A 26,213-nucleotide genomic window follows, 5' to 3' on the forward strand; every position below is an offset into this window, starting at 1 on the left:
AAAGGTACGGGAAAATGCTTTGTTGCCTTTCAGCAGCACCACATGAATGCTGGGATGATGCTGAGGGGCAATCACAGCAGGCATTATATAGAAAAGAAAAACACAAAAAACGAATGGGCAGATGGAGGTAAAGAGGAAGGTGGCAATAGGGATTTTAATGAAGCTATTCAAAAGGAATGCATTATGGTGCTCATGGATAAATGAGAAATTCCAGATGTAAGCTTAACATTAGACTGCATAATTATTAAAAAAGACAAACTGAAATATCACATGATCCTAACCCCGGGTTTCCACGGGAGCCGTCAGCAGCACGTTACTGCAGCAGCACGTCTTGCTCGCGTTAGCTGCTGCTTGGCCCTTCCCACGAGACGCGAAGCAGCAGGGGAGCAGCTGTCACCGACAGAGCACGAAGTCACACGAGTGACTTTGTCAGTAAACACAACAACAAGCAGGAGAAAATTACAACATGGTTTGTGTTTTATGTTCTGTCTGTTTTATAATCACCAATACGGACCTGAAAAACAAAGGAGACCGCTAGCTAGGTGATAACTTCTCACGGGGCCGCACAGTAACCTTTTTTAAAAGTAAAGCAACCGGAAGGCAGTACGTTCTTTATTCTGAAAATCTCGGTAGCTTCTCTCCATTTCCACATCCGATTTCCTGTCTTTCCTTCCCCAAAAATGTCGAACTTGACCCGTTTCAGAGGCGTCGCGCGTAGAAAATAGAACCGGCGCGTAAAGGCCGCGACATGCTGCTCCTGAGACGCGGCCGACTCGCGCTGCTGACGGCTGCTGACGGCTCTAGTGGAAAAGGTTCTGTTGACCACAGCGGTTCCTATCAGCAGCTGTGACGTGCTGCTGCAGTAACGTGCTGCTGACGGCTCCCGTGGAAAGCCGGGGTAAGTGTTCAGACCCTTTGCTGTGACACATGTTTAACTCAGTGCTTTCCATTTCTTCTGATCATCCTTGATGGTCCTACATCTTCATTGGAGTCCAGCTGTGTTTGATTCTACTGATTGGACTTGATTAGTAAAACAACACACCTGTCTATATGAGACCTTACAGCTCACCATGCATGTCAGAGCAAATGAGAACCAAGAGGTCAAAGGAACTGCCTGAAGAGCTCAGAGATAGAATTGTGGCACAGATCTGGCCAAGGTTACAAAAACATCTCTGCTGCACTTAAGGTTCCTAAGTGCACAGTGGCCTCCGTGAAACTTAGGCCTAGTCCACACGTAGCCGGGGTTTTTTGAAAACGAATATCCGCCCCTCCAAAAACTTGCATCCACACCACCGCGTTTTAAAAACAAACTCTGTCCACACGTACCCGGATAAATACGTTGTTAAGGACATGCCAGACCTGTAGGTGGCAGTACTTCCCCCATTCTTAACCTCGTCCTTCGTCTGTAGTCTTCCGCAAGGAGCAGTAATTCCGCTTGCAAAAACAAACAAGCAAAAAGCGCTTGGATAATTGATGGATCGGGTAGTGACAGAGCGCAGCTCTGAGGGCTTCCATGATGCCGGCTAGTGTAAACACAGGTCGCACACGTGATGTCAGCATTTTTTGTCGCGGAAAGTGACGTTGCGGACCTTAAAACTCCGGTTTTGTCCGTCCACACGCAGACACCCAAAACGGAGAAAACGCAGATCTTCACTTTGGACGGAGTTTTTAAAAAGATCCGTTTTCGTGTGAAAAAACTCCGTTTTCGTGTGGACGACAGGCCAAAACGTAGAAAAATATCTACGTTTTGGCAGATCCCCGGCTACGTGTGGACAGGGCCTGAGAGACTGGGTAGGCCTATCAGGAACTGCTCTGGAGTAATTATCCTATTATCTTTCTGAGCGCTCCTTCTCTGTGGCCGTCTCCAAGTTTAGGTCCTCCACCACCTCCCTTACCCATGGTGTCCCTCAAGGTTCTGTGCTGGGACCTCTGCTCTTCCTCCTCTATCTGCTTCCTCTTCAGCACTTCCTGAGTTCCTTCAACGGAATCTCCTACCATCTTTATGCAGATGACATCCAACTATACATCTCCTTTAATCCCCATGAGATGTCTAAGCTGCAGCTGTTACACATCTGCTTGGACTCTATCAAAATCTGGATGGGTGGGAACTTTCTACAGCTGAATGAAGATAAGACTGAGATCCTCATCTGTGCCCCAGACAAGCTGGTTCCCAAAATCAGAGACTCTCTTGGTCAGCTTTCTTCTCACACCAAACCCTCTGTCAGGAATCTTGGTGTGACCTTTGACCCAGCACTCACCCTGGATTCTCATGGCATTTCTCTTGTTCGCTCTTCCTTCTTCCATCTCAGTAACATTGCTAAGCTGAGTTCCATTCTGTCCCGCTCTGAACTTGAGACAGTTCTCCACACCTTCATCTCCTCACGCTTAGACTACTGTAACTCTCTTTTCACGTGTCTGAGCAAAACCTCCCTGAACCGTCTACAGGTGGTTCAGAATGCCTGTGCTCGGCTTCTTACCAAGTCCTCCAAACACGCCCACATCACCCCGCTTCTCCTCCAGCTTCACTGGCTGCCAGTCAACTTCAGGGTCCATTTCATAATCCTGGTTCTGGTCTATAGGGCTTTACATGGAGAATCACCACCATACATTAGTGATCTTCTCAGTCCCTACACCTCCAGCAAGTCCCTGAGGTCCAGTGACCAACTCCTACTGGTTGTGCAGCGCACCAAGCTAAAGTCCAAAGGTGAAAGATCACTTGCTGCTGTGGCCCCCAGACTCTGGAACTCTCTCCCCCTGAGCCTGAGATCAGTGGACTCAGTGGTCTCCTTTAAAAAGCAGCTGAAAACTCACCTGTTCAAGCTGGCTTTTGAATGACCTTTTCACCAGTCAGGAGATGGAGAAAGTTAAGTCAACCATCACTGTAGCCCTCCACCAGTCAGGGCTTTATGACAAGGTGGCGCATCGGAAGCCTCTCCTCAGTGCAAGACACCTGAAGGACTCAGAGATGGTGAGAAATGAGATTCTCTGGTCTGATGAGACCAAGATAGAACTTAATGGCCTTAATTCTAAGCGATATGTGCGGACAAAACCAGGCACTGCTCATACAGTCCCCACAGTCAAGCAAGGCGGTGGCAGCATCATGCTGTGGGGGTGTTTGTCAGTTGCAGGGACATGACGACTGGTTGCAATCGAGGGAAGGATGAATGTGTCCAAGTACGGAGATATCCTGGACAAGAACCTTCTCCAGAGTGCTCAGGACCTCAGACTGGGCTGAAGGTTTACCTTCCAACATGACAATGACCCTAAGCACACAGCTAAAATAATGAAGGAGTGGCTTCACAGCAACTCTGTGACTGTTCTTGAATGGCCCAGCCTAAGCCCCGACTTAAACCCAATTGAGCATCTCTGGAGAGACCTAAGCATGGCTGTCCACCAACATTCACCATCCAAACTGACAGAACTGGAGGGGATCTGCAAGCAGGAATGACACAAGATCCTCAAACCCAGGTGTAAGAAACTTGTTGCATCTTTACCAAGAAGACTCATGGCTGTATTAGCTCAAAGGGTGCTTCTACTAAATACTGAGCAAAGGGTCTGAATACTTTGGACCATGTGATATTTAAGTTTTTCTTTTTTAATTAATTTGCATACATTTCTCAAATTCAGTGTTTTTCTGTCAATATGGGGTGCTTTGTGTACATTAATGAGGAAAAGAATGAGTTTAATGGATTTTACCAAATGGCTGCAATAAAACAGAGTGAAAAATTGAGGCGTCTGAATACTTTTCGTACCCACTGTACATCACCATTGTCTTGGTGTGGATTCTCATTCAAGACATGGGCATCCTAAAATAAGTCAATTAAAAAGGCTACCGGACTTCTATTGTTGGAAGTAAATCCAGCTTTGAGGCAATAGATAATTTGGTGATATTCTTCAGCAAATAAGAACTTAGGTTGACTGTTACATTCCTCTCTCGAATCACTGAAAGCTCATGTTTTGAGATAATTTAAAGCACTCCCCATGCTATGTTTTTATAGCTTACAGAAAGCATGGCTAAAATTCACCCAGGAGCGTCAAGAGTGAATATCTGATCGTTGCCGCTGAGAGCAAGGTTCCCCTGATTAGTCAAAAACGTGGTCATTTATCTTCTGCCGTCAAGACGAACTTAAAGAATTTGGGTGTTGTTTTTGACCTATCAATGTCTCTTGATGGCCACTCAAAAACATTGATCCCAAACTGTTTTATCACTTAAGAAATATCTCCAAACTGCAAGGGTTGGTTTCAAAACATGAACTTGAAATGGTTATCCATGCCTTTATCTCCCCCCGTCTAAATTACTTTAACACACTCTTCACATATTTTAACAAAAAACAGCCTTCAATTGGTCCAGAAATCTGCAGTAAGGCTCCTAACTGGAGCAAACAGAAGAGCACACATCACTCCTATTCTGATGTCTCTGCACCAACACATTCTCACTCCCAGCGCGTCAAAAACAAATGCTTGGTCAGTCACCCTCCGCGTCAGACCCTTGACGCCAAAAGTGCCCTTTTTCGTCACTTATGTGCGAAAAGGGGTTTATCCCTTTTCTGACTGCAGGTTCCAATGCAGCGTAAAACTGACGCGATGGGATGTCCGCAGCCAGGGCACCAAACAATTTCATTGTACCTCACCCTAACCCCAAAATTCCACTACCTCCGCTCCGCCTCCACTTTCCGCTGCCGCTCGCTTCCGAACTCAAATTATACTGTACCCGCTCTACAACGGCTCCGCTCCGGTGCGGAGACCTGAGGTGCGCAAACAGGCATGCGCAGAATTTTCGAGATCTTGCGATACAGTCCGAGCAATAAATGCCGAAGTTAGATCCAAACACCCATTGTGTGGGAGAAGCATTGAAATGAACTGTTTAATCTGCCCATCATTTGTGTTGAGAGATCAGCAGTGTTTGGATCAACAAAGGGTGCCTACTTTGATAGTAGGAACTGTATTTATGGCTTATTTTTGTGCATTTAAAGTTCAACCGCCATTGATAGTTGTTAAAAGTTGTTAAACCTGTGCATATGAAACAAAAAAACGCTTTTTGTTTATCGATTTATTGTGAAATAACCGAAGTTGTGCTTGCTCCCTTTCCTGTTGGGCAGTTGTGATTTCTGTCCATTGACTGCGGAGGAGCTCCGGCGTCCGGCAAAATTAGAATCGATCCTATTTTTGCCGGATGGCAGAATGGCGGGTGGCGCACTGCACCGCACGACCGCAGTAGTGGAACAGCTCTGATTGACTACAACGGGACCGATTTTGCTGCGAAGTTCGTGCCGGAGCGGAGATAATGGAATTTTGGGGTAACATTATCCTCTTGTTATTTAACCTTCCCCTCACCCCTATCCTAACCTTAACCGTCTTGCTAGTGAGCACGTTAGTGATGTGTCGGTCGTTCTAAAAGCCGGCTCCATGAAGTGAACGGCGGGAGCCACCTCGTCATTGGTCGAGTTTGGACCGAGGCAATGCGAGGGGGAGGTTTCAACTACCAAGGTGGAGGTTAAAGGTAGAGAGTATTTGTAACCTCCCCCTCGCCAGATGGTATGTTCAAATGTTCCCCTTGGGCAGCAAATACAAAAATTCACAGTCAGAATGCAGTGAGAGTAACGTTTTAGGTAGCAAGAGGGTTAAGGTTAGGATGAGGGTGAGGGGAAGGTTATAAATAGCAAAACGTTATGGTTTAGGTGCGGTTAAATGAGCTTGTTTGGTGCCCTGGCTGCAGACATCCCATCGTGTCAGTTTTACGCTGCAATGGGATCTGCAGTCAGAAAAGGGAAAAAACCCTTTTCGCACACAAGTGACGAAAAAGGGCACTTTTAGCATCAGGGGTCTGACGCGGAGGGTGGCTGACCAAGCGTGTTTTTTTTTTTGACGCGCTGTCTGCACTGGTTACCCGTTAACTTTAGAGTTCATTTTAGAATCCTGACTATAGATTTCAATGCTCCTCCCTATATTACTGAACTGTTTAAGCCTTGTGCTCTAACCCGAGCCCTTAGGTCCACACACCAGAACCTTCTAGAAGTTCCAAAGACCAGATATAAAAGTTGAGGTGACCGCTCCTTCCAGACTGTTGCACCCTGACTCTGGAATGATCTTCATTTATCCTTAAGCAGGTTTGACAGTCTGGACACTTAAAAAAAAACAGCTGAAGACCCTTTTATTTAAAGCTGCTTTAACCTAAACCTATTATTTCCTTATTTTTAACTCAAATTTGCAATCATCTTTCATCTGTTTAAGAAATTTTATAATTTTATGACTATTTTTTCTGATGTTAATCTATTTCTGTTTTGAGATAATTATGACTTTGTTTTATTTTGTTGTGATCTATGTTAACTTTGTGATTCTACATCTGTGATAAGTGCTGTATAAATAAAATTTACTTACTATCTACCACCTTTGATGGTTACACACTTCCTGAATCATGTCCTGGCTCATGACCCAGAGCAGATTTGTGTTTTTATTTCCACTGACTCCACAAATCCTGCAAAAAGTTGCTGAGACCACTACAGATCATTCTCAGAGAGAAACAGAATACAGATGGATCCCTTTACAGAAACCTTCCACTAAGTCAGCAACAGTACACCAGAATTTCTGTTGAATGCAGTAATTAATCATACGGCACCTCAAAGCAGTAAAACCTGAACACAGTCAGGGTCAGGCACCAGGGGAGTTTTCTTATTAAGAGTTCTTTGTATCTGTATTTAATCGCCTCTTGAGTTTAATAAAATCAGCTCAGCATCCACACGGGAAAAGCTCTAAGTCTTCCTGAACGTGTGACCAATATCAAACGATTCATATTAATCTAATTTACACATTTTTGCTGTCGAGACTCATTGTTTGACATTTTGATGTTACGGGATATTTTCTTTCGGGTTCTTCCAGTTTAAAACTGTAATAGCAAAGTTGGAAAACAAATAGGCTTAAAACGTTTTTTCATGCCTCTTAATGTTCTAACATAGCGTAGCTATAAATCTATTGTAGAGATTTTAAAAACAGAAATAATTAATAAATTGGTCGTCTCGCATTTGTCTAAAAACCTCAATAACACGTTTCAGTTCTCGGTCTTGCCGAAACACCACACTTCTCTGGGTCCGCCATTCATTACACACTCAGGTATTTAGCAACAAAAAACTGGTGTGAGCGGTTCTTCTCACAATAATATCAGAGAAGGAGAAACAGCCGGCTGCTACCACTCCAGCTTTAGAACAAACTACCAGAGTCCCAAAAAGAAAAACACCATTTGAGTCACGGACAACAAAAGACGATAGTAACTAGAAAATAGCGACTAGTGTTCAGCACTCTCTCATTTCCTCTGGCATCGTGGGTGTCCGGTTCCGGCAGAAGCATCTCAGGGAAGATATCTGAGGGGAGGGGTGGGTGTTCTTTAACTGTGTTAGCTTTCAAAAACTAGGTTGTTTGCAGATTTGCCATAACAGCTTTAACGACCTGCGTCGAGCTGTGTGGTGGCGCAGTTGTTAGCACTGTAACCTCGCAGCAAGAAGGTTGCAGGTTCGAAACCCGGCTGCGGTCTTTCAGCGTGGAGTTGCACGTTCTCCCCACGCATGTGTGGGTTTCCTCCTGGTACTCCGGTTTGCCCCACAGATCACAACATGCCCAATAAGTTAACAATTGTACAACGCGTGGATAAAAGCGTCTGCCAAATAAATTAACATAAACATAATGACCTGGTGGGTCGACGCAGTGGTTAGAGCTGTTGCCTTGCAGCAAGAAGGTCCTTGGTTCGCTTCCCAGCCTGGGATCTTTCTGCATGGAGTTTGCAGGTTCTCCCTGTGCATGCGTGGGTTCTCTCCGGGTGCTCCGGCTTCCTCCCACAGTCCAAAAACACGACTGTTAGGTTGATTGGTCTGTCTAAATTGTCCCTAGGTGTGAGTGTGTGTGTGCATGATTGTTTGTCCTGTGTGACTCTGTGTTGCCCTGCGATGGACTGGCTCTCTGTCCAGGGTGTACCCCGCCTGATTGCCCGTTGACCGCTGGAGATAGGCACCAGCCCCCCCACGACCCTACGTGGACAAGCGGGTTCAGACAATGAATGGATGGATGGATGGATGGATGGATGGATGGATGGATGAATGGATGGATGGATGGATGGATGGATGGATAATGACCTGGTGAAATGTATTCAATTATACAAGAAATTATTTTGAGTGAAGGACACATTTATACCAAATCTACTAAATCCCAGTTGAATCTGAGCTCCTGAATCTTTAAAGATGCAACTTGACAGAGTACAACCAGGCATGGCGACCCAAACCCTCACAGCTGTCTAAGTTCTGGAGATTTATGATAAATCTCCCACTTCCAAAAGAATAACTGATAAGATGGGAGAAAGGTCTTTAATCCTGGTGAAAAGCTCTTTGAAATTAAACCTCTGTGACTGGGATTAAATTTCAGCAATTAAAACTGTGAAGCTTTTAGGTAACTAATACATTCTTATGGTTAGTCTACTGATCTCCAAAAATAACAACATTGTTCTTTATCTATATACATTGATAATGTAGGCTCATACATGGAAACAGGTCAGGCATTAGGACAATGCAGAAGACAGCCACCTGAAGCTGAAGCCTAGTTTCCCTACCCTTCAATAAGCTCATTAAATGGCTCTGCCACGTCATGCTAACGTGTGATCGGCTGTTCCCGCTGTCACTGCAACTGGAAGCTGTGGAGCTGACTGAGATTGGCATCTTCCTTGTCGGCAGGAGTCCGCATTTATCTGCCTGTGAGTTTTTGTTCTGCCTGCATCACATCAGCTGGATGGATTTTAATATCAGAGCCTTTGCTTGCATTAACATTTGGGTCTGTGGTTAGTGTGTGTTTAGCAGTGTCGGGTAGCGGCATGTCTAAGACAGAAAAGAGGACATGAAAGACTTCTTCTGAAGTGAACGTTAAAATAAAGAAACTCTGAGCCTCTGGAGCTATTTTCTCCTGCAGAAACTCAAAAACAAACTCCGACCCACCTCTTCAAACCCACAACCTGGAGCTCAGATTTGTCCCCTTTCACAATTATAACTATTACTAATAGTATTACTTTTACTTTGTTTAAATATTTAACTTTACTGTAAAAAGATGCATTTGAAGTTTTGTGATCCATCCGTCCATTTTCAGCAGCTTATCCAGAGTCAGGTCACAGGGGCATTAGAAAAAATTATCTTAAAAAATAAGAAATTATTTTTATTATTATTACTCTAAAAGCAGTAAAACCTCAACAACACTGTTTTTAAAAAAAACTTATTGCCAAATAGATAAAGGTTTCTAAAAATTTGGTGGAATTTAGTTTAATTGAACATAAAACTGTAAAAATAAATATAAATTTGGTGGAGTTGGTTCAAAAGGTGAAACATAGGACGGGGTGATATAGGGATGCTTTAAAACCGGTCAGACCAAGATAACAGTGACCTGAAAATAATAAAAAATAAATACTGATTTCACAACAACAAAATATGTAGTTTAAACATTTAATAAATATTCTGCCTCGCACAAAGAACGAAGGTAAAAGAGAATGTAAGCATAAATACACACGTTTTATTAGTTTATTATGTTATTTTATTAGTAATTATTATTCTATTATAACACTAGAAATAAATAATGAGGGAAATATTCTGAATCAGCACCATGAAGCAAACGAAAGGCCATAGTATTCTGTATTCTGTATATAGTATTCTGGAAATGGTGTGTGTGTGTGTGTGTGTGTGTGTGTGTGTGTGTGTGTGTGTGTGTGTGTGTGTGTGTGTGTGTGTGTGTGTGTGTGTGTGTGTGTGTGTGTGTGTGTGTGTGTGCACGCGCGGGCGCTCTAGATGAAAGTGGGTTGTTGTTTTTCAGTCTGATATTCTGTAAAGGATGTTGTTGGGTTGGTAACAGAGCTCTCAGGTTTAGTGTAAAGTTCAAAGTAAGATCATGGAATTGGATCAGGAATTTCCTACAGACAGGAAAAATATCTCTGCATTTGTATGTATATAGCTGTATTTATCACTCTAGGAACTTTCTATGGTTGCACACTGTTCAATGTATTTCTTGAAAGAGTGACTTTAGGACAAATTAACAAAATGAGAAATCTAGTCATACAATGGATGGATCTCTTGCCATACCTGCAGAGAAAAGATTAAGCACCTGTCCGTGATGACTGCAATGTGTTCTCCCTTTTTAATGTGTTGCATGGCCACCTCATATCAGAACAGGACTTAGGATTGGGTGATAATCAAAATCAAACAACTTGGACTCAGGTCAGGCCAAAAAAATGTGGTCGTAACATCCCTAGAAATAAGTCAGCTTTGAATACTAAAACAATTATTAATGAAATAACATCAACTTCAATTAACGGCACATATTTTTCCTAGTTTATATTATTTTGTTTGAACCTAAGGGTCTCTCACTATCTGAATTTTCAGGAAGATGTTGCATCATGAATCTGTTAAAAAAAAATATTGCTCTTTATGTGCCCCTTTTTTAACTCTGAGCACCCGCCCCTTTAAAGTTCTCTGCACGGCCCTGCACTCCTGCTAGATAAAAACTAGTCTAACATTAACTATTCTCTTTACATTTTATCACTGCGACATCAGAGAGGTCTGACCTGTTTGTAGATGATGTTTGAGCTGAGGATTTGAGTATAATGCTGAGATATCATGTCTGGATACATCTTTCTTTCAGTATTTTTTTTCTCTTTCATACTAAAATATGCATGAGAAACAGGCCCGTAACACCTTCCCCAGCAGTGATCCAGCAGGCAACACCTGAGTTTGCTCCTTTACCTGTAAATAACAGCCAGCATGGCCATTAAGTCATTGGATTACAATTATTTATGTCCTGTCATCAAATATCATCACCATGTCGTAATTAAACACTGGGAGGGCTAGATCAGCTAAATTAATAAACATCTGTTATTTATCTTGTTGCATTGAAGAGAAAGTAAACAATCTCCATTAAAGCCTGAATATTGAAATCCCCTTCCACAGTATCCAATCATATAGCTGTCAACAGTATCAGATGTACTTCAGTCTGCTTTTAGGCCACTGCCAGCACTGAATCTGCTCTCATTAGGGTATTGAATGACATTCTCGTTGCATCTGATTCTGGGTCTCAGGTACTGCTGCTCCTGTTAGATCTTTCCGCAGCTTTTGATTCAGTTGACCATCTTATTCTACTGGATCGACTTGAGTCATGGGTAGGGCTGATGGGCACTGCCCTAAAACGGTTCTGCTCTTATTTAGTGGACTGTTCATTCACTGTTCAATTTGGGGACTGTACCTCGCCCTGTGTCCGGTTGCATTGGGGTGTGCCACAAGGCTCTGTCCCCGGGCCTCTGCTGTTTTCTATTTAACTTCTACCACTGGGAAAGATACTGGAACAGCTTGGTAGAAATTATCACATTTATGTTGATGACTGCAAAATATATGTGGCATTGAATAGGCAGATTTCTGGCCCTCAAATTTCAGACTGCCTGACTGTTTTCTTTAAGTTAAATTAATCCAAAACAGAGTATGTTCTCTTTGAGCCTCAAGTCTCCCCAGCCACCATCTTGATTTGACAGTTTTAAACCAGAAGCAGTGTGTATCTAGCCTAGGAGTGAAACTGGATGCTGATCTCAAAATGACCCCTCAGATAAATTTGGTGGTGAGATTCTGTTTATAACAATTACGCTGTTTACCTCACCTTAAACCAATACTAAAGCAGATGCACATTGGGTCAGTTATCCGTGCTTTTATTATCTCCCGGTTTGACAATGGGTTTCTCATTGGTGTTCCGGTCTCTTCCTTGAACCGTCTGCAAGTGGTTCTGAATGCTGCTGCTAGGTTCCAGACAAACACAAGCCAACGCAGCAGGGTTTCTCCCAGCGCTTTATAAGCCTGGTGGCCCGCCCGGCTGTGCTTGGCCACCAGCAAAGCTAAGCATCATGCCCCGCCCCCCTCCCCGACCCTACCATGTCCGCTGACACAAACGGCGCAACGAAACTAGAGCCCTCCATCAGCTGATACTGGTGAGAAACAGCAGCGGAACGTGTGTAGAACGTGTGCAACTCCCCCACCCCTGCTCTCATGGAGGAGCATTGTGGGACGGAACACACGGCATCCGTATGGAGTTCAAACTATTGACTTTTGTCATCAAGGCTCTGAATGACCTAGTTCCACCTTATTTATCCCGTCTCCTCACTCCATACATCCCTGCATGTGCATTGAAGTCTGCTGACCAGCTGCTACTGTGCACTCCCCGTATGTGTTAAAGGTCACAGGGTCAGTTGGCATTTGTGTGTGCTGCTCCCAGATTTTGGTAGCCTGGCAAGCCAGACTAAATAAATGTATTATTTAGTCTGGCCATGCTCCATTGACGGCTCTCAGTTGTGGGGCGGGTTCTACCGTTGTCTTTCAAATGATCTCCACATTCCACTGGACAATGAATGTGACACACTCTTGTTTCACTCTGTTGCATCATCCCATCCACCAGGCATGTAGAGTGCCCTGATTGGCCCACAAAGCGGATGAAGCTCTGTGATTTGTTCACTAAGCAGATAGAGCACTATGATTGGCCCACCATTATGGACCAATCACAGCTCTTTATGTGTTTGAAACCCCTCTAGAGAGCTGTGATTGGCCAGCCAGAGTCCTGGTAGGAGCTGCTGAGGTTCCAATGGAGCATGCCTAGACCAAACTTTGCAAAGCAAGAATTTGGTCTAGTTCACTAGGCTAAGACTTTGGAACTCACAGGGTGTTTCTCAATGCCAAGGAAACTTGCCTTGATGTCTTGGCCCCGCCCCGGTTGCCTTGGAGATACGTCATCCGGAGCCGCTAAGAAGCGTTCTAATGTTCATGTTCTACAGAGGCATGTGTTCTAGCCTTGGTCAAAAATTACCCAGAATACACCGCAGTATTTTCAAAAGGATAGCAGATCAGAAGTCAGCAGCTACTTCAGGGGCAAATTTCAAGTTTAAAAGTAAGTAATTTCAAAGTTTAAAAGTACATTGAGAAACACCCACTGCCTATTACAGTCAGGTATCCTCTCTCACTGTTTATAAATCTCATTTTAAAGACCAACTTTTATGGCTTGGCTTTCTAACAGTGACTATTTTACTTTGTAATGGTTTGATTTTTTTTATACTGATGGGTTTTTAATTGGATTGCATTTTTTTTTTTTTACCTGTTTTTTAATGACCGTGCCCTGAGCAGCACTTTGGTCAGCTCTCATACTGTGTTTAAATGTGCTATGTAAATAAAACAGTAACACAAATCCCAAGGTTTCTGATATTTCTTTATGCAATAAAAGGTGATATGTAATAAATTGTGACAGTGCATGAAAGTAAACAAAGGTAATATTGTTCCCTGGCAAAAAGAAAAACATTTTTAAAACATTTTTTAAAACTTATTTCTGATTATAACTGGTCGCTCTGAGTTCTCCTGCATTAGCTTCTGATAGAAAATACAGTGAAACTCTAGGATTTGAAAAGCCTGACAAATCTACGTCACACTGTCACTTAACATTCATGAACTCACCCATCTTTACTCACGACGGGGGAAAGCTGTGTTAACATCCAACAGCTGAAAATGTCTCGACTAGTAGAAGCTAACTGTTAGCAGTAGCAAATCCGCCACACAGCAGAGCTCTTCCAGACTTGTGTTATTTGTGAAGAAAAAACATCAACGTTGCAAACAGAATCAGTGGTAGAGTTGCGTTTCCGTAATCCAATCAGAGGTGAGATGTCCAAATATCAGGAAATAAGACTCCAAAACCTGCCGTCTGAAGCTCAGCTGTGATGTGGCTAGGGTTGTCACGGTATGAAAATTTAACCTCACGGTTATTGTGACCAAAATTATCACGGTTTTCGGTATTATCGCGGTATTTTTTAAACGGTGTTGCATATGTTCAGAAAGCATTGATAGTCCTGTTCTACACAAACTGAAATAGTTCTGAAAAGGTTTAACAGTGTTTATTAAACCTAAAATAACACAAAGCCTTAGCAAAAGTGCAACTTTTCACAAGGAACAAATAGCTTATTTTTCTGGAACATGTTACAGTAGTCAGTGCAGGTTTAAATTATACAAATCCAAACATTCAAAACATAAACAATATGTAAACAAATCAAAGAAACACCACTTGTTTTCTCATATACTTGTTTTCTTCATTATCAAAATGAAAATCTAAAACTCCAGTCCACACTTGACTTGAGCACTGTACAAGTCAACCTTAAAAAATATGTATTTAAAATAAATATCCACTTTAAACAAATTACTAAAATAACTACTACACTATGTAATCAAATCCAAATGTTCAAGTATAAATGGCATTGAATAAGTAAACAAATCCATGACAAGGAACTAATTGTATATTTCTCTTCATCATCAACAAATAAGATGCTTCATCCAGCAACAGGGTGTCCGTGACACGGTTTAAATGCTGGCAGAGGACGCTGCGGCTGCAGTATATAGTGACTCGTTGCATTCTCCCTCAACCAAAAGTCCTCACGTCATGCATTTCAGCTAAAATGCTAATGTTATCTTACCTTGCACTGGCTGTGGAGACGTGGGTGATCGTCACGCAGATGTGCCATGAGATTTGAAGTGTTGCTGCCTTCTGCAGACACTTGTTTCCTGCACGTTCTGCAAACGGGATAGCCGTCTTCTATTAACTGTCCCTCAGCATTTTTCAGAAATCCCAAATATGCCCATACTTCCGATTTAGTCTTCTTTGAGGGCTGATGGATGTCCTGGGCGCTGCCGTCGCCTCCTTCGGCCATTATTTCAGCTTCAAAGTTTTGGTGCCGTTGCAAATTAAAAAGTGCGTGTGCACGCAGCGGGAACTTCAGCTGAAGCGACGGTGGCTGGTAAGGGTCATTGCGCCGAAACCGCGGCCACGGTAAACCCACCGAGATAATATAGTTTTTTAAAAACTGGACGGTTATTTTTATTGTCAACTTTTTTACCGGGGTTTACCGCTATACCGGTTACCGTGACAACCCTAGATGTGGCTGATTTCTAGTTCCTGAAACTGGGGCACTAGTGTTTTCCCCCAGCATACAACTTACAAGGCTACTAAAGACCACTGCAAATGTATTGATTTAAGGAGTGTTCCACACCTTTAATATTTATGTAACAATGTAAGGGAGCAGTTTCAGTTTGAAAACACAGGCACGTCCAAAGATTATCCAGATTAGAAGGACCTTGTTAAAACTAAATTGGACCCCATTTTGCCTCCAGAACAGTCTTAATTCTTCATGCCATCAAGGTGTTGTGGACAGAACAGAATCCCAAAGAAACCACACACACGCACACACACACACACACACACACACACACACACACACACACACACACACACACACACACACACACACACACACACAAGTTCTGCAAAACTTGGTAGTAGCTAGCTATTTGAGCCTTTCTATCTAGAACCAGTCTGATATCCACAACTGCTGCTCACTGGATATTTTCTGTTTTTAGACCATTCTCTGAGAACCCTGTGGGCTGAAAATCCCAGTAGATCAGAAGATTCTAAAACACACAGACCACGTACTAACATGTGACTGGATGATCAGCTGTACATGGAGCAACTGAACCAGTGTACCTAATAAAGTGACCAGTAAGTCAACACATGGTTGAAAGCGGAAATGTATCTTCATACATCCATGCTTTCGTTCTTTTTTAAACACAGAAACAGTTTTGTTTACCTGTTTGTAGCTACGGTTTCGCCGACAGCTGCCGGCTTCTTCAGGCTGACGCTGAAGAAGATCAGTGTCAGCCTGAAGAAGCCGGCAGCTGTCGGCGAAACCGTAGCTACAAACAGGTAAACAAAACTGTTTCTGTGTTTAAAAAAGAACGAAAGCATGGATTTACAAAGACACAGCAAGAACACACCTAAGATGTATCTTCATACAATTTGCTGAAAGAAAATTGAACAAGTTGTTCTTTATGTTGAACGCATAGTTAAAAAAAATGATGCGTGTGAGTATCTAGTGTTGCACTGTTGTTAATTTATAGTGTGTTTGTTCTTTATTTGTTGCGTTTTCTTCTTTTTTCTAACTAAACTAATTAATCAATGACTGGATAGTTGAATATAGTGGATGGACTATAAATGTACACATGGCTAAATGTAATGTTAGACTTTGAATCATAAATGTGGAATATACTATTTTAAGAGTTCAAATCTACGAATGTATCTATTTAATTCGATGTCTCTTGATTTCATTCACATCAGCTCTTACATGCGACGGTCACCTCTGTTTGAGCATGCGCAATGGAAACTAACAGGTGCATGACGTCTCGGTCAACGAGGGAAGACGCGGAGGAGGAAAAAAAGACATTAATTTAGCGTAAACTTGTCTGCTGTGGTTACCTTACCAACATGGCGACGTGTGGTTTGGATGGAGGAAGAATAAACGCACGAGCCATTGATGAAGGGAATTGTCGCGTGCAGGATGAGCTCGAGATTAAGCAAAACACGTTATTTAAATAATTTAATGACGAATTAATAATAAGAGAGAGCGAGTAACAGGCGCCACATGGAGAGCAACAATTGTGGAATGAAACATTTTACGTAAAATAAATCGTTTAGCAGCTAAGAGAAGCGTGGTGCTCACCTGCCCGAACACCTCTATCCGGATGCCTCAGATGCAGCAAACACCGGGCTCCTTTACGCTGCTGAAGGACGGGAGGTCCTTCTTCTGTGCGGTCAGCCGCTGCAGCCCACTCACACTGCTATCTCCCTCTGCCTGATGCCTACTACGGCTCCCGTGATGTTACCATCAGCTCCATCCAGCTGAGCCCGTCAGTCTGTCTGCTAAAGGATGTCCAAAACGGCTTTGTGATGTCAAACGCGTATTTTGGTTCCCTGCACCTGCGTGGAGTTGATGTCAGCCTGCTGGCGTCAATGTGAACCCGGACTGGAGCCTCAAGAACTTGCAAATATTTGCAAATGTGCTTTAAATTGGCTTATACTGGCATCTGGTGGCCGTTTTAGTGAATTACAACATCTTCAGAAATCACTCCCAAGGTTTCTACAGAGACCTTTATTTTAACCCTCTCAGGCTCAAAATAAGTTTTGATAAAAGGACGAACAACTAAGTCCTTCAGGGTTACTTCTGAGTTAAAAAATGCTCAAGAAATACGTATGTGGAGTAACCAGGTAGGTAGGTTTTAACGTTGCAAATCTGCAACGCCTGCCTCCAGAGGATTAAAGACACTGTTTTGATACAAATTATGTACAATTTTATTGAAAGAACAAATACATGTAGTTACTGACAAAGACAAACAATTAAAGAGAAATTAGCATGCACAATAAATAATTAAATGTTTAGACAGTCCAGTGTTCCAGTGCAGGATGTCTCTTGAGAAGATTGGAGATTCAAGGTAGGATGAGGTGAGTTGGTTTAGTGTTGGGCTCATTTACCATGGATCTACATAATCAGAGCTGCAAGAATAAAAATGTTGATTTAGTCTTGCTAATATGAGAAGGATAAAAGCTTTAATGACAGATGATGAAATGGTATCAGGATTCTGTTGACATGAACTCAGATGTTGTGGGGGAAAATGCAGTTAGTTGTCAGTTTTGTTAAATTATCTTTAGATATCATGTGTTTGGGTTTTACTCACCGTGGCTCTGTGTCTTGGTTTGCATCTGCGCCGAACAGCAGCCAAGCCACTGCCTGCTCAGGGGACGATCTCTTGCCATACCTGCAGAGAAAAGATTAAGCACCTGTCCGTGATGACTGCAATTGAAGATAAGCCAGGAAAGTCTCCTTTGCTTTGCTTTTGCAAAGAGCTGTCTCTGCTCTGGTGTGACCCCCATCAACCCTGCTATCACTTTCAACCTTTGGGAAACAGTTTTTTTTCATCAAGCTGTGTTTAAAGGACGGCAAACTGCAAACACCCTGTTGAGTCTTTGTGCTTCAACTCGCAATCTCTGCAGGTCAATCACAATCAGATGTGCAGTTATTGGAGGTGTGCGTGTGTGTGTGAGTGTGTGTGGGTGGGGGGGTGGGGGGGTATGGGTGGCTGAACAGAAAATGGGTCAGTTCCCTTTAACTTTGTCTTGTCTCCATAATGATAACACGTGCCTTCATCTAAGGTCAAACGGTGGTTCACAGGAGTCAACCTAACACTACAAAAATATGCCAACATTTATTATTGGCCAATCATTTAGCATTTTAAAGTATTTTATTTATTTATTTATTCATTTATTTATTTATTGTAGAAGTGGAAGCTTTTGATGTCACAAACACTCTCTGCTTCACTTTTATTCCACCCCAAGAGCGTTTACTGATTAGCTGGAAAAGACTCTTAACTAAAGGAGAGAAGTCAGGATTTGTGAAATAAAACTACAACACGGAGTTTGTCCTTTCTGGCTGATAGCCTCACTGATAACATCACAGAGAACCTCTCCGCCCAAAACAGAGCAGAGAAATCTAGCAGATGTTTTTAATTTGTCAGACACCTTTTTTTTATTATCAAACTAAAATATTCCCGCTCCCCCTGTCTTGATATAATCCCAAATCCAAGCATTTTACAGCTCATCCTGGCTCACCTCTGCCGGGTGATGAGGTTGACATAGTGCCTGACAGCAGCGTGGTATTTGGCCCACTCCTCCGGTGAGGCGTTGCTCCCGGGGCTCTCCGGTTTGGGGGGGTAGGCGTCCGCGAATCCGCTCCAACACACCAGGAGGCAAAGGACGAGAGCTGCGAGCGTCACCCATGATCTCAGCATTCTGGCCATGTGAAGCTGAAACAGAGAAAGGAAACACCAGACTCATGCACCAGGTTAGTGGAGAGAAGTTTCACCTCTAAAGCACAACAAAAAAAACTTTCCAGAGACACCGGCGGAGTGAGGCAGGACTTACCGTTGGACTTGTGCTGTGAAGGTGCTGTCACCTCGGTGCTCCTATCCTGGTTCTCCCTCCACACCACAGGATTGTATTTATATGGTGAGGGACGGATACCTGATGCGCACTAACGCTTCTAACCACACCTCTCCTCCACGAGCGGCGCGTGAGCCTCATTATCCCCTCCAAAGTTACAAGGCAGGCTCCGACTTCCGCTCTACTTTTGAAATACATGTTTGTGACACAGAGGGAGCTGCTTTGGACACGCTCATCTGATTATAGACTCATGTATATTAAACTGCTGTTCACGTGGAACACTGCTTGATGAAAAAAATACTAAGAAGCACAAAAAAACAATGAAATTCTTGGTTCCCCATTTTTCGTCATTTCAGCACCACGGACAGCGCTCCACTGGTGCGTCGTGTCTGTCACCTGCTTTTTCACTCCAAAGTTTCATATTATACTATAATGTACCATACTGTATCACATTATACCATATTATACCATACTATAATGTATTACACTATACTGTACTATAATGTTCTATACTATCCTATATTATATTAAACTATATTAATAACTTCACATTTTGAGTAATGAACTTTTGCTCCATAACCTAATTTTCTGAGTTTCACCTGTGAAGATACGACAACATCAAATTATGGTTCAATAACTGTAAAACTGAGTGAGTTGTTGTGACTATTTTAGTGTTCGCCGATATACATTATCAGTCAATGCTATAATAAACATGATTTAGTCCAAAAGTTAACTGAATATAACCTAACTGGTTAGTTTTACTCAGACACAGAATGAAGAACTTTATCTGCCATATTTGACTCAATCAATGGCTGCTTTACTTTACATTTGAATGTTAACATTTATTTAATTACAGCCTCGTTTAACTGTAAGAAACTCCAGACAGATACATTAAGATCAGACAAAGTGAATCTCCCCAAAGGAATGATGTGTCCCACCTTCTCTGACGGTTTGCCGTAACATCTGTGTCAGTCCGTGCTCTCATCACTCCTGCATGCATTGTTCAATTGGTGATAAAGTTTTTAGCATGGGCTGCAGGAACAGGTCATAGGCTACACTCAGACCAATGCTTGACACACTCAGGTGCTTTAGGCAAAGTTATCTGTGACTGAATTAAATGAGTCATGGTCCTGATGGGTTCACTAATGATGAATTGTAATATGTTGGTGTTAATAATTCAGACACGAAACTTTCTGAGGGATCAGTGTTTCCTATTTGACACACACGCTCTCACAGAGGCAGTTGGTGTACGATCTTCTATCAGATCTAGTCCACCTGAGCAGGTTATTTACTGACCGACTGATGCGGTAGCTCCTGTTTATCTAGGCTCTTCACGGTCTGCTGTTTCAGTCCATGACGCCTGAATGCAGCTCTTATCCAGCGAGGACAATCTCCTACAGTGTGTGTGTGTGTGTGTGTGTGTGTGTGTGTGTGTGTGTGTGTGTGTGTGTGTGTGTGTGTGTGTGTGTGTGTGTGTGTGTGTGTGTGTGTGTGTGTGTGTGTGTGTGTGTGTGTGTGTGTGTGTGTGTGTGTGTGTGTGAGCGAGCACTTGGAACTGATTTTAAGCTATATAATAAAGGTCTTTGTATTTCTGAGCTCTAGGACCAGCGTTATGGGTCACTCTGCTACTAAGATCTGTCTGTGGGTTCTGTCATTATTGAATTCACATCAGTGGTTCTCAGGGTTCTTTAGACAGACTGATTCCATTCTGTCAGATGAATAAAAGATAAAAGCACTTCTCAAGTCCAGATGTGTTTGAACTCTAGTCAACTTCCTGTTCTCTGTTTCTTCTTCTCACTTGATCTATAACTCCCAAAACTTTAAACTCCTTAAATTAACTCAACTGTTTCATTAAACTATCATTTCTGTTACTGCTTAGCACATTTCATATAAGCTGCTGTGACGTTTCTTGTATTTTACTTATCATTCGCATGAGTTTATAACACTAAACACTCGTGTTTATACAATCCACCTCAGGCTTCTTTTAATAAAATGTTAGTCTAAGCTGTGAAATTTAGCTCTTCTCAGGTGTGTAACTGCATTATATGCTGGCTTTGATCATTTTTGTAACCTGATCATCAGATGACTGAAAAGCCTCCATCTGACCTGAGATCTGTTACAACTACGTTTTCATTTGAAACCAAAATCAAAACCTTCAAATTCTCAGGACGGTTCCGTGTGTGTGTGTGTGTGTGTGTGTGTGTGTGTGTGTGTGTGTGTGTGTGTGTGTGTGTGTGTGCGCGCGTGCGTGTGTGTGCGCGTGTGTGTGTGTGTTTTAGCTTTAATGAGGTTTTAATGAGCTCCACTCTGAGCGTGATTCTCAGTTGCACTGATGCTGTTGTTCGTTGCTGTCAGGTATTTTCATGCTGCTCGTTACTTATAATTCTGTTAATAGTTCTCACACTCGTCTCATCAGGAAACTTTATACGTGTAATATTCCCATCCTCTTGGTATGACGCTTGACATACGGTGCAGTTCTCTGTTCTTTTGCATTTGTTTTTATTAAATCGTTTTTAGAGTTTCTATATAGAATTCAACATTTAAACCAGCAGCTCATTAATAAGTATTTAAAATGTTATTTAAGTAAATTATGGTGATGAGAAAAGAGTAAGCATGTTTTGGGTGTTAAGTCTGCAGCAAGGATGAATTTGAAGATTTGTTTCAAAAATATTCTTGAAAATCAGTTTGGAAACATTTAATTTTACACTCAATGTGTTGGCATAAATTCATCATGAAGCTTTATTCTCACCAGCCACTTTATTACAAACACAAACATCTGAAGAGGATTTGTTGAAGTCCAGACTGACCATCAGAAAGATGACACGATTGTTGCTACCAGACAGGCTGGTCTGGGTATTTCAGAACCTGCTGATCTACTGAGATTTTCACCTACAAACGTCTCCAGACTTTACAGAAATCAGTTTGAAAAGTTGTGTGGATGTAAATGTTTTATTTTGTTCAGACTGGTTCTGAACGATAGAAAGACAACAGCAGCTCAAATCTCCACCAACGTCTACAGAACAGCATCTCTGAACCACGACATGTTGAACCGTGGAGCTTGGAACTCCAGCAGCAGGAGACCCCATCAGGTCTCTCCTGTCAGGTAAGAAAAGGAGACTTGGTCTACAACTCACAAAGAATCACCAGAACTGGACCAGAAGAGACTGGAAGACCCCTTTTCTAGAGTGATGAGTATAGATTTCAGATGGTTCAGTCAGAATTTGGTGTCACCATTGTGAAAACATGGATCCCTCCATAGGAGAGATGTTCCTGGTCCTCGTTGGCCCCCTTAGCACCACCTGAGCCTGGTTTAACCCCCACAGCCTGCCTGAGTATTAGCTGACCACATCCATCCCTTTATGACCACATGGACCCATCTTCTGAAGGCTTCTTCCAGCAGGATGATGCACCACGTCACAAAGCTCAGATCATCTCTTACTGGAACATGACCATGAGTTCACTGGACTCCAATGACCTCCACAGTCACCAGATCTCTGTGGGATCTTATCATGGATGTGACTGTGAGATTCTGTCTTGTCAGTGTGGACCAGAACCTCTGAGGAAGGTTTCAAACACCTTGTTGGATCTGTGACATGAAGAACTTAGGCAGTTCTGGGAGAAAAAAGTGGTTCAACCTGGAATCAGCCAGGCGCATCTAAAAACATGTATTTTTTATTCTGTTGTCTGGTTTATAAAAACACAGAATAATGATGCCACCTAAATCTAAAACAGCTCGGAGGTTAATGTGTTCTTCAGAGACCACTTTCCTATAGAAAACATAAAAAAGAGGCCAAATACTGCACAGCTTGAAAATGAAGGCTTTGTGTGGATTTTTGAGTTTTACTGCATGAACACAGAAAAAGAAAACCTTTTTGGGGCCGTGAGGAACATTAGAGCACACAATGTGTTCTCCTCCCGAGGGAAGTCACGACAACTCCTTTCACATGCTGTTTATTGAGTCGTAAACAACAATGGTTTTGTCTTTGTCCGTCCCTAAACCCTTGTCAAAAACACACCTTGATTCAGACATCAGTCACAGCTGACAGTCTCTGTGGAGTCTGGGACAAAAACACCTCACGGTTAAAGCGAGCAGGGTGGTGTCATAAAGGCCGTGAGTGGATCGTAGCGTCACGCATCGATTAAACCAGCCGTCGCTTGCATTAGAGATGAAGCAAAAACAACAGTTGTTTGGTGAAACCCGGTTCCGTTCTCAGCCATTCGTGCTCATCCTGGTAATCACCTGCTGCTAACAGTGCTTATCCTGAACATTTTGGTAATTCTGCCACAGTATCTGCATTCCATCTACTGCCCATAAAAGTCAATGGCAAGGAGCGAGGATATGCGCTGTACAAACTCATTAGCTCGCCCCAGCGTTTATGGGTAAACAGTGGAAAGCTAACCGTTCCCAGATAAAGGGAAGGCCAGACAGGTGAAGTCCTGTACAATAAAGCCCAGCTAATGCACTACCAAAGAGCCGTTTGGGCTCCTGGGCAGGGGTCGGAGTCTGAGCTGCAATCAGAGGTTAGATAACAAGACCAGTGGGAAGTCAGTCCAACTTTTTACTCTTGTTCAGTTTTACCAACTTTTCTCTTGCAGCATCAGTGCAGCCGATGATGGGGCTGCGTTACGCAAGACGTAGGCAATTTATCATCTCAGCAGAAGGTGATGACTTAAGTAAATGTTGCAAATCCACTTACTGCAGATGTGTACTTGCAGCTAAAAAGCTTTTCTTCTAAAACCACCTTTTCATTTTCATCACACATCCAAATACCCAAATATCACACACACACACACACACACACACACACACACACACACACACTGTCCATTCAAGTGTAGGAACCATTTCCCAGGAGAATGTCAGACTCCTTCCTGCCATCACAGACAGAAAGTGTGTGTGTGTGTGTGAGTGTGTGTGTGTGTGTGTGTGTGTGTGTGTGTGTGTGTGTGTGTGTGTGTGTGTGTGTGTGTGTGTGTGTGTGTGTGTGTGTGTGTGTGTGTGTGAGAGAGAGAGAGAGGGGGGGGGGGGTGGGGGGTGATTATGCTCTTTCAGTCCTCCTTATCTTTAGAGTGTGGGAGCCACTAATATGAACATAGTGCTTTTTATGCAGCCGTGTGTGTTTGCACAAAATGGGGGGTTGATTGTGGTCGGCTACTTTAGTGTCATAATTCAGGAGCTTCGGATGTGGCCATCAAGCCTCCGGACAAAATGACTGTAAATGATGGCAGATGAAATTTAAGCTCTCAACACATTTTCCTTTCATCTCACATTGTGGCTTTAACACACACACACACACACACACACACACACACACACACACACACACACATTTGCTCTTGTATATGAGGCGCCGATTGTAAAATTCATTTTAAAAATCATCAGCAATAACATTTGGATTCAAATAACTAGATGTTTGGGATAAAATTGAAACACAGGGCGTCAAACCTAAATGTTCTATCCCGAATCAAAAGAGTTAGTTAGGCCTCAATATTTAAAACAAAATCTAAAAGTTTTAAATTAAACTGCGATATTTGAAAATTTAAACATATCAAACCTAAATATTTAAAAACAGACCTATTTTTTTAATCTAAATAAATACACGGCCATTTTAAACCAAATATTAGCTATAATGCGACTTCAAACCATTACAAAGCAGAGGCATCCTACCAAAATAAAAGCGGAGTGAGGTCTCCCGTTATGAACCCAGTTTTCCACATGGACAGTTGCAGCGCTGCCATCAAAGGGACCTCAGGAGATCTCTTTGCCTCACATTTATTCTGATAGACCATTTAGATTTTACAGCAGTCTGAATTAGCCTGTTAGCTAATATTTAGCTTTATATTTAGATTTCAACATTTACCTTTATCCAGGCTATTTGGACTTGATCCTAATTTTTTTAACTGACTTTTATGTTTACATTTGATTCTAAATATTTGTATTTATTATTTGTTCTTAAACATGTGGACTTTGTAACTTCTTCTATAGATGTGGAAAAGTGACATATTTTTACACCTTTGATTCATTCAAAGCTATTTGATTAAATGTTTATGTTAATTCAACAGTTAATTTCTTAAATCCTTTACTCCCATACTGGTTTCATTTGGGAGCATGGCAGCCTCATCTAAGTCCAGACAGCCGGAATTATTCTTTATTCTAATTTTCTTTTAATTTTTTTTTAATGAAAAGCTGAGCAAAACAATTACAGAAACATCTCAGCAGTGAGCTGGCAGTGATCGCCTTGATGACGATGCCAGCATCAAACCGCTCAGGGTGCTATTTAGGTTGCTACATGATCCCCTTAAATGCTTTTTACGAGAGAGCAGTTTAGTCTAGAGGGAAGATGATGCAGAGATGACTGGGTAAGTCAGAGCAAAGTGACTTCATACCAGATGTGACTCACGGCTGGTAGGATGCCTCACGGCAGAGTAAAACTGATACTTCCCAAAAGCTGCACAGGTTTCATATCTCAGAGAGCTGAGTGTGTCTCTGGCCAGTGGGCATGAAGTGAACTCAAACATGAAGGACGTCTAATGAAAAAGGACCAGCATGGTCTTAACAGAAAACATAAAAACACCCAGCAGTCAAATCTGGCCGTAATTACTGCAACACACGGGCAATCAGCTGTAAATACGCCCTGATCAAACATTTTATTGTTATTCATGACCGCACGTGTAACTACCCCTTTAACTACAGATTGCTTTTCTCAGTAGCAGCCACCTTGAGAATGATGGCTGGAATGAGCACCTGGAAAAAGGGTTTGTTTTCTTGTGAACAGCGACCACAGCTCCTGATCTGAACCAATCACTGTGAATCTGTGGCTTAGAGCTGTGTGTGTGTGTGTGTGTGTGTGTGTGTGTGTGTGTGTGTGTGCGTGCGTGCGTGCGTGTGTGTGTGTGTGTCTGTGTGTGTGTGTGTGTGTGTGTCTGTGTGTGTGTGGTCGTATATCAGACACACTTAAAACCTGAAGAGATGCTGATGGTGGAGTAGTGCTGGAGGAAGATGAAGGCTGCTGCTCATGAGATGCCCGTTCAAAAGCAATCCTGGTACAAAAAGCAACTAAACTATAGCGCTAAAACAAAGCATCGCTTATAAAACAATTTCATTCTGTTGTTAAAACAGTTGTTAAAACTGCAGAATATTTGACTCAAGTACTTAAAATGACAAAATGACTCATTTTTGCTGTAGTTTATAGAAAATTGTTCCTGAAAATTATCTTTTCTTTCTGATTCTATAAAAAAAATACAAAAACACAATGAAATATTGCACGTGTTGGACTGATTAACTGTATTAGTAACTAGAAAATTGGACCTGCGCGCGCTGGCAAAAGATAGTGGCCATGTTTGTGTGACGTTGGGCGAACAACCCA

General features: G+C 42.4%; 2 protein-coding genes across 2 annotated transcripts in view; both read right to left on the reverse strand.

Moving 5' to 3' along the window:
* The window catches only part of mpp2b (MAGUK p55 scaffold protein 2b), a 76,286-nt gene extending 59,399 nt beyond the window's left edge, over nt 1-16,887 (reverse strand). Inside the window, exon 1 of the mRNA XM_015963491.3 lies at nt 16,574-16,887. The gene's annotated coding sequence lies outside the window, so the exon portion shown is untranslated. The remainder of the gene's footprint in view (nt 1-16,573) is intronic.
* Nucleotides 16,888-17,178: 291 nt separating this feature from the next.
* pyyb (peptide YYb) lies at nt 17,179-18,928 on the reverse strand. Its single transcript, XM_015962646.2, has 4 exons — nt 18,829-18,928; nt 18,517-18,710; nt 17,586-17,666; nt 17,179-17,403 (listed from the first exon to the last, which is right to left on the reverse strand). Exons 2-4 carry the CDS (start codon nt 18,702-18,704, stop codon nt 17,379-17,381), a joined length of 294 nt encoding a protein of 97 aa, XP_015818132.1. The 5' UTR covers nt 18,705-18,710; nt 18,829-18,928; the 3' UTR covers nt 17,179-17,378.
* Between the last annotated feature and the right edge of the window lie 7,285 nt (nt 18,929-26,213).

This window comes from Nothobranchius furzeri, chromosome 16 (genome assembly GCF_043380555.1).
Source record: "Nothobranchius furzeri strain GRZ-AD chromosome 16, NfurGRZ-RIMD1, whole genome shotgun sequence".
Classification (NCBI taxonomy): Eukaryota; Metazoa; Chordata; class Actinopteri; order Cyprinodontiformes; family Nothobranchiidae; genus Nothobranchius; species Nothobranchius furzeri.